The sequence below is a fragment of the Nothobranchius furzeri genome, chromosome 5 (genome assembly GCF_043380555.1).
Source record: "Nothobranchius furzeri strain GRZ-AD chromosome 5, NfurGRZ-RIMD1, whole genome shotgun sequence".
Taxonomy (NCBI): Eukaryota; Metazoa; Chordata; class Actinopteri; order Cyprinodontiformes; family Nothobranchiidae; genus Nothobranchius; species Nothobranchius furzeri.
This window is the reverse complement of record NC_091745.1, coordinates 27,133,826-27,141,223: the sequence shown is the minus strand read 5'-3', so window position 1 is coordinate 27,141,223 and position 7,398 is coordinate 27,133,826. Positions and strand designations below refer to the sequence as shown.

The window sequence follows — 7,398 nt, the reverse complement described above, 5'->3', positions numbered from 1 at the left end:
GACTTCCAAGTTAAAGAAGTGCAGGTTTATGCTGACTAGAGTCTGACTAATCAGGAGATGAAACCAGGTGTGTTTCTGACCATCGCTGCTGGAGTTGGTCAGAAGCTCGTTTCCTGGCAGCATCACCTGGTTCATAAAAGGTGAGAGGTCAAGTCGGCCTATTTGTGTCCGAGCTTAGGGACGGATTTCCTCTACGTTTCCGACAAGCTGCCAAAGGAGTCGTTCGGCTTTTTAAGGGTTCTCAACCAAAGTTCACAAAGAGTTAAAGAGAATAGTTGCCGGTGCGGTTTCTGATCAACTCTGCCGTTGACTTCTTATTTTGTTATTTTTATTGATTTAGTCAAAGTTACGTCATAGGGGCTTTAACCCCTTGAGATTCAGTTAAACTGCATCTTACAGCATAATAACAACAACAACAACAATAACAATAATAATAATAATAATAATTTCCTAATTTCAGCCTTGAATGGTTCTTTCAGGCTGCTCAATACACCAATATATTTAAATTTCAGTTTATTTTATGATCTAATACCATTTAAATGCAGATATTCAGAAGCTGTGCGGGACAGATAGAATCGTCCACCTGTGTGTGGTTTCATCACTCTGAACCATGTTTTAAAAACAGGAAATCACAGGAAATCATGTGATCACGATGCGTCACTGAGAATGTCGATGATTTGAAGATGCAGCCGTCCTGCAGTCAGTGATGTTTGCAGAGTAATTATAAAATGGTAAATTTTAGCATCTCCCATGAAAGAGCCATACATCGCATCACTACTGTGTCCAGCTCTGAACACATGTCCCGTCCCTCCGTTTCCTGACAGCCAGCAGGGTTGTGTTCGTTTTCACTCCGCAGCGACGACCTCACATCGGCGCTGGCAGAGGAACGTGGTTTCCGTTAGATTTGAAGTCCGAAATCTGAATTTACCGTGTTTCTGTGCTCTCCTTCTCCGATGCTTCTCGATGCAAACAATCATCATGTTTCAGTTACAAACAGCCGCTGCAGCCAGAAGCACCTAATGATCTGAGCAGATTTGGGTCATGGTGTCCTGGTGGTCAGCTGATCAACAGCTTTGACACGATGCACACAGAGTTTGTGTGTCCAGTTTAACCAGATCGTTTCTGGGTCAGGCTGCGGGGTTGGTTCCACCTACAACAAATATAAAGTCATTGATTTAATGACTCAGGGTCTGCTAATGAACTCAGTCGACCCACCGCCTCAGATCAGTTAGAGACGCGTCACAAATAAGGTTTAAAAAAGAGATCTGCTGCTTCCAGGTCAGCTGACAGAAGCTGCTGGTAGCCTGAAGATATGATGGATTTAATCGTGTGTGTGTGTGTGTGTGTGTGTGTGTGTGTGTGTGTGTGTGTGTGTGTGTGTGTGTGTGTGTGTGAAAATTGTCTGACAGCACCACCTGCTGGTCACAGCAGTAACTTACCTCTAGGTCTGACCTCTGGCTCAGGAATCTAATCTCAAACGCGTAATTTCAGAATAAAGACAGAAAGTCTCCTGCGGGGTCTCATTATGTTGGAGATCCAGTTAATTTCACTCAAAGTGCTGCTTCTTCTTAGAAATCAGAGGTCCTTGTTACATTTGCAGCTTTGTGCTAAATAATTTAAACACCTCTTCTGCTGTGTTCCTGCTGGCAAATAATGTTTCTCCTCCTCTTCCTCAGCTTTGCCCTCAGCCAGAGACACTCCAAGCCCCATCGACCCAGAGTCCATTCAGGTTCCTGTGACCTATGACCCTGACCCTGCAGATCTGGCCCTGTCCAGCGTGCCAGGTCAGGAGATATTCGACCCCCGGAAGCGCAAGTTTTCTGCTGAGGAATTAAAGCCGCAGCCCATGATCAAAAAGGCACGCAAGGTCTTCATTCCTGAGGACCTGAAGGTGACTGGTTTCATTTTGTCTGTGCCGCCCAGTACCAAATGATCCAGAAACTGGATCCAGTAGTAACCCTGGTGGTCCAGGATCGCGGTTTAATCTGTTAGAAATAACCTGGAGTCAGTGGCGACTCGTCCAAAGGGGGCCACCCCGCCAGTCTCACAGGAAGAAAATAAGAATCGCAAAATAGATTTAAAAAAAAAAACAAGAAATTTAAACTAAACGATCTATACTTCATACAGACTATAAGTGCTGTGTATAATCTGCATTTTGGTGTAGTTTAAACATTTCTCTCACACTTTTAGCACGACTGGATTGTCTTGGAGCGTATTTCCTGTTCTTTTCGGTTGCAGCAGTCTCTACCAGAGATCTAGGCTATAACTGGAGCGTGCGTGCTGGACCCTGCTCCAATACAAAGAATAGGAGAGCTTTTGGGTGCAGAGGTTTGCGATTGAAGCATGCGCAGAAGACCGGAGTCTCGGTTCAGGATTTTCACTGTGAACTCTGCGCCAATAGAATCGCTTGTTGTTGAGTTTTTTTAGGCTGGCTTTCATATTAACCAATCACAGGAAGAAAATGATGGAATGTGGCATCGGAGATTTGTAAACACTGTCCATCAGGTAAAAGCAGCCCAAAGCCAGGAAAGTCAGGAGTCACCTCAGTGTGCTACTGGGACAGAAGAATACATAAACCAAGTGGATTTATTTTTTACCATAACATGGATTATTGTGACCATAACCCAAACAAGGCAAGACAAAATTTAAGCTTTTGACTTGATGAAACGGCTTTGTTTTGCTGCCGCGTTGTTGCGTGAGTTTTCACGTAGAGTAATGGTGTTTATGTTGTTGTAAAGAGGAGAGTCCGGGCTTTAATTTAAATGGCTGCTTCTGTGGAGAGGATCGTGTTGTCGCTGCTGTGCGTCTCGATAGAGCATCTTTTATGGGCCTTGTCATTTAGCAGTTTATTGTTGGCATCGGTTGTTGAGGTAGAAAACGTGGATTCTGTCATTTAGATAAGCCTCTTCCTGTTAAGTACGTGTGCAATTCGCATAATGTTGGCGTCTTTGGAACAGCTTTGTTGCTGGAAGAGTTAATGGGCCTGGTACCGGTCCGTTAGGTTCAAGTTGCGTGATGCATAAGAATGGTAATTAGGCGTCCTCTAGTGGTGATGTGTGGTTAGAGCGCATCTGAAAACTGACTTGCAAAATAGCACCCCACCCAAAAAGAACTTCACCGGCCGCCACTGCCTGGAAGAGTAAAATAGACAAGCTTACACCTTTGTCTGAATATGGGGAAATTGTTCTGTGAATTGGGCCAAATGTTTGCTGTTTTGGACCATTTTTAACACATTCTGGCTAAAAAAAACCTGAAAAGGGTTGAGTTTTGCCAATAAGTTCAATAAATCAGATATTGCACAATCTTTTATTGCAAACTGCCTCAGTAAAACCCAGTGAGGCTGGCGGTTATCGGCTTCGCTACAGAAACCAGGTTTTAGTTTTTAGTAGAGATTGACAGAAATATTCAAGTTAGAGGTGTACAAGCAAGTTATTTATAGATTTATTTAAACTAAAAATAAACAAACAAACCAGAGACTTCCAGGTAGCTGAAAACAATAAATATGAAGGCTGGTTCCTGACCCGTCCGCTCTTCTCTGCAGGACGATAAGTACTGGGCCCGGCGCAGAAAGAACAACGTAGCAGCAAAGCGCTCGCGGGACGCTCGGCGGCTCAAGGAGAACCAGATCGCCATCCGGGCCGGTTTCCTGGAGAAGGAGAACGCCGCTCTCCGTGTCGAGGTAGCGGACTTGAGGAAGGAGCTGGGCCGCTGCAAGAACATTCTGGCTAAATATGAATCCCGACATGGGCCCCTGTGAAGCCCCCCCCCACCTCACCCATCAGCACCCTCACTCCCCCTCCAGTTTGAAGGACAGTCCTCCCCCCTTCCTCCCTCATCCTGTATGATTCTGGTGTTTTAACTCTGTCATTAGCTTCATTTTGTCTCCTCTTTTATTTCCTGTACACATGGTTTGAGAGTACACGTACATAGATGAGTACATATATTTACACATACATACTTCCCACTTTAAAGTGAGGGTCAAGGCCTGGGTGGAGACCTATTTCATCCACGCTTCCTGTTAGGAAAACGCTTCTGAAAGAGGCGTCTCCTGGCGGACCGACAGAGCGGCACTAAGGCAGTGGTAGACCCCCCCCCCCCGCAAGCACGCACTCACACAAGACTTACCCCTCAGGAGAAATGCAGACACGGGTTTCCTGTTGAACGCAGTCATCAGGTGAAAAGGGGAGGAGGGCATTTTTTTCAAGGAGGCGAGCGGCTCAGAGAGCCAGCGTGTCATGTCAGCAGGTGCGTGGCTGAGCCAGGTGGAGGTGAGTGGCTGAGCCAGGTGGAGGTGCGGCTGCCTCGCCTGGAGACCAGTGCAGTGCAGCCACGTAGTAATTTGCTGATAACGTCACGTTTTTCAGCGTAGCCACCAGCCACAGCTGGTTCTACATACATGTGGAGCAGAGTTTTTAACCCGAAGATGGAGACAGAATTATGGTTTGGGGCTGAAATGTTAACTTTAAAGTAAGTTGCACTAAACTGCCACACTAATGATTACACATGTGTACACAGCACCATTAGACACTCATCTATACAGGTTATCAGCAAAAAAACGTTCATTTAGGTGTTACTTGCTCTCTAATGTACTGTGAGGAGTTATGAGCCAACCCCCCAGAGGCCCCGCCCACTTTCTACATGAGATCAGGACTCCTCTTCCTCTGTGACACAACCCTGCTTCAGTGGAGCTTAGTTTCATTAGAAACCCCTTTTGGGATCCTTCACACTGATATTTTTTGTCGGGTGGGGTATCTTCTCCACCTCCTTTTGCTTCTCGCACGTGTTTTTTTTTAATAGCACATAAATGTTCTGTGCGATCCAGGTGTAGATTTGCTGTATTTTTTTATTCTCATGTTTTATTTTCTGCAACACTCGAGCAATAATTTGTGTCCAAGCTGATTTCTTGTTGCTCTGCTATCCCGCCCAGCCTCATCAACAGGTTAGTTAAGCTGGTTAGTTAACCTCTGCACTAAAGCGTGTCTAGCAATCTGTCACCCCTTGCTTCAAATGACTCCTCCGCCTCATATTTATCTCCCTTTTATTTCTCAGATGGATGATTGTTTTTATATATAAATATATCTGTATTCTGTTGACACACTTGTTTAGTATGAATACTACTCTTAAAATTGTTGTTATCCTAATTATTTTAAGATTTCAGCATGATTTCTTTCACAAAACAGAACATTTTTGGGTTTCTTTGCTAAAGTTGTTGATAATTCTTCAGCCTGTGTAAAGTTTAGCGTGATATACTCGAGTGTTTTGATTCTAGGAGTCTCGCTGTGTTGCTGTACGTTTGCCTTCTTTTTGAAGACGTCTGTATGAATGTAAAAGATGGATGGTGTTGTCCAATACTGTGGTTAAGCCGATCGAGTTGTTTACCGCAGACCAAACGAGTTGCACCAGAGCTGATATATAAGAGATGTGTTTCTATAAAGCTATATGTTGTTCCTTTTTTGTACAGTATTTTTCCTAGATGTATTTTAAAGGCACAACACGTCCAGAGGATTATTAAAAATGTTTAAGTAAAGAAGCAGATATTTTGATATTCTCTAGCGGGTAGGAGGAGCTTATGTTGGATCAGCGCATTCAACTTTATGGGCATTAATATAATCTTCACATCTATATTCTAATTACTTTAACACTCCAGTTATGTTGGTATCACTTGTAGGCTTCCATATTCTTTGGATAATTAAAAAAGAAGAGTTTGACAATGCAACCTGGATTAGAGAGTGTACAGCTTCTGACATTCTTTCAGATCAATGCTGATTTTCTGTAGGCAGCTTCTCTGGTTTGATGGGATGACGTTACTGTGACATGGTCAAAGTGATAGGCACTCGTAAGCTTTATTTTACTGGACCCCTTAAGTGTTTGAAGTGCTGACACGTAAAAGTATTTTTACACAAATTACACCAAAATGATCATTTGAGCCATTTGGTTTCCCCATTGCTGAAATAGAAATTTTTGTTTGGTGTGTGGAAGAACAGAAGTGCCACACTCTTTTATTTATTTATTTTTTCACATAAAAATATGAATCAAATCCAGCCTACATACATTCTCTCTTGTAAAATTTGCCTCACAAAGGAGGAAAGTGTTTTCAATCGGTTTGAAGAACGAGTTCAAACTTAGATACACTATTTGGGCAATGTTGTGGTCAAATTTACTTTGTAAAATAAAGACTTTATTTAGAATAATTCATAAATCCCTTGATTAAAAGGAAGTGCTTCCTCTGTTGATTCCCATTTAAACCTTTTAAACTCACTGCAACATTTGCAAAGGATTTCCTAAGATGTCTCAAAATATGGATGCAATTTCTCCGTTTACTTTGGTGGGTTTCAGGGCCTCTCTCGTGTTCCTGGAATTTATAATTAAAAAAAACACATTTATGGTCAAAATAGTATGTTTTCACCAGTATCTGGAACTCTTCAGCATGATCTCTTGAGAATCCAGGGGTGCACTCCTGCTTAACCAAACCCGATATAATACTTAGCATAACAGTGCACCAGCCTGACATTTTTAAGAGTTTCTTGCAGTTTCTTTGGCTTCGCCTTGTTAGTCCGGTGATTGGCTGATGTTAGTGTTAATTGTTTTTAAACCTTTTTGTTTTGGGGGATTTTCCATTTTGACCCACATTAAAAAAAGATTGAAGTTGTTGTGGCACCTCTGGACTTCCATAAACATTCATCACTTGTTTGTCCTTTTAACCGTTAAAACCCCGTTTCTGGAATCTGAAAACCTGCGACCACGCAGTGAAACTAAACTGACATTCTTACCTTGGATGTGATCGAACACTAATGATCAGATCCAAATGCAAGACTAAAGATGATTTTTACTCAAGCATAGGGCTTTAAATGTGTTTATTCTTTCACGGTATTTGCACAGGTGCACTTGAGTGCGATCAGGGTTTTAAAGTGTAGACTGGAATGATGCCTCCTTAATCAACAGAGCATCTATTTATGTAAACATACAAATATAGGAAAAAAGCCAATATTTAATCACAGATATCCCAAATGTACCTCACATTTAAATGGTTCCACTACCTCACCTGGAAACGTAAACCATAATTTTGAGTATTCCAGTGCCTTGAATTCATTGACTGTTCCACAGTCCCTTCAATACAGCACCAAACAAAAACAAGTTCAGATCGGCACCAAAGGGCTTCTTGGTGCAGAAAAACCTGAATATTCTAAACACTGGCAACTATCTCATGTCTTATTTTGGACATTGCGACAATTTGTAACCATTGTATTCATGGCAACACCAACAGTCTGTCTCAGAGTGTAGAAAAGTGCAGCATAAAGGAGCAACTGTTTCATGGGGTGGATGCATAACATTTCTCTTTGCTGTTCTGCCCTAAACTTATCTGTCTGTAATTTTGTCTAATAAACCCCAGTAATTTCA

At 42.5% G+C, this 7,398-nt stretch overlaps 1 protein-coding gene across 1 annotated transcript in view; it reads left to right on the top strand.

Annotated features, from left to right (window-relative positions):
• hlfa (HLF transcription factor, PAR bZIP family member a) overlaps positions 1-7,398 on the top strand; it is a 14,128-nt gene extending 6,730 nt beyond the window's left edge. The window contains exons 3-4 of the mRNA XM_015948920.3: positions 1,677-1,891; positions 3,542-7,398. Coding sequence (XP_015804406.1) covers positions 1,677-1,891; positions 3,542-3,757 — 431 coding nt within the window. The 3' untranslated portion in view covers positions 3,758-7,398. The remainder of the gene's footprint in view (positions 1-1,676; positions 1,892-3,541) is intronic.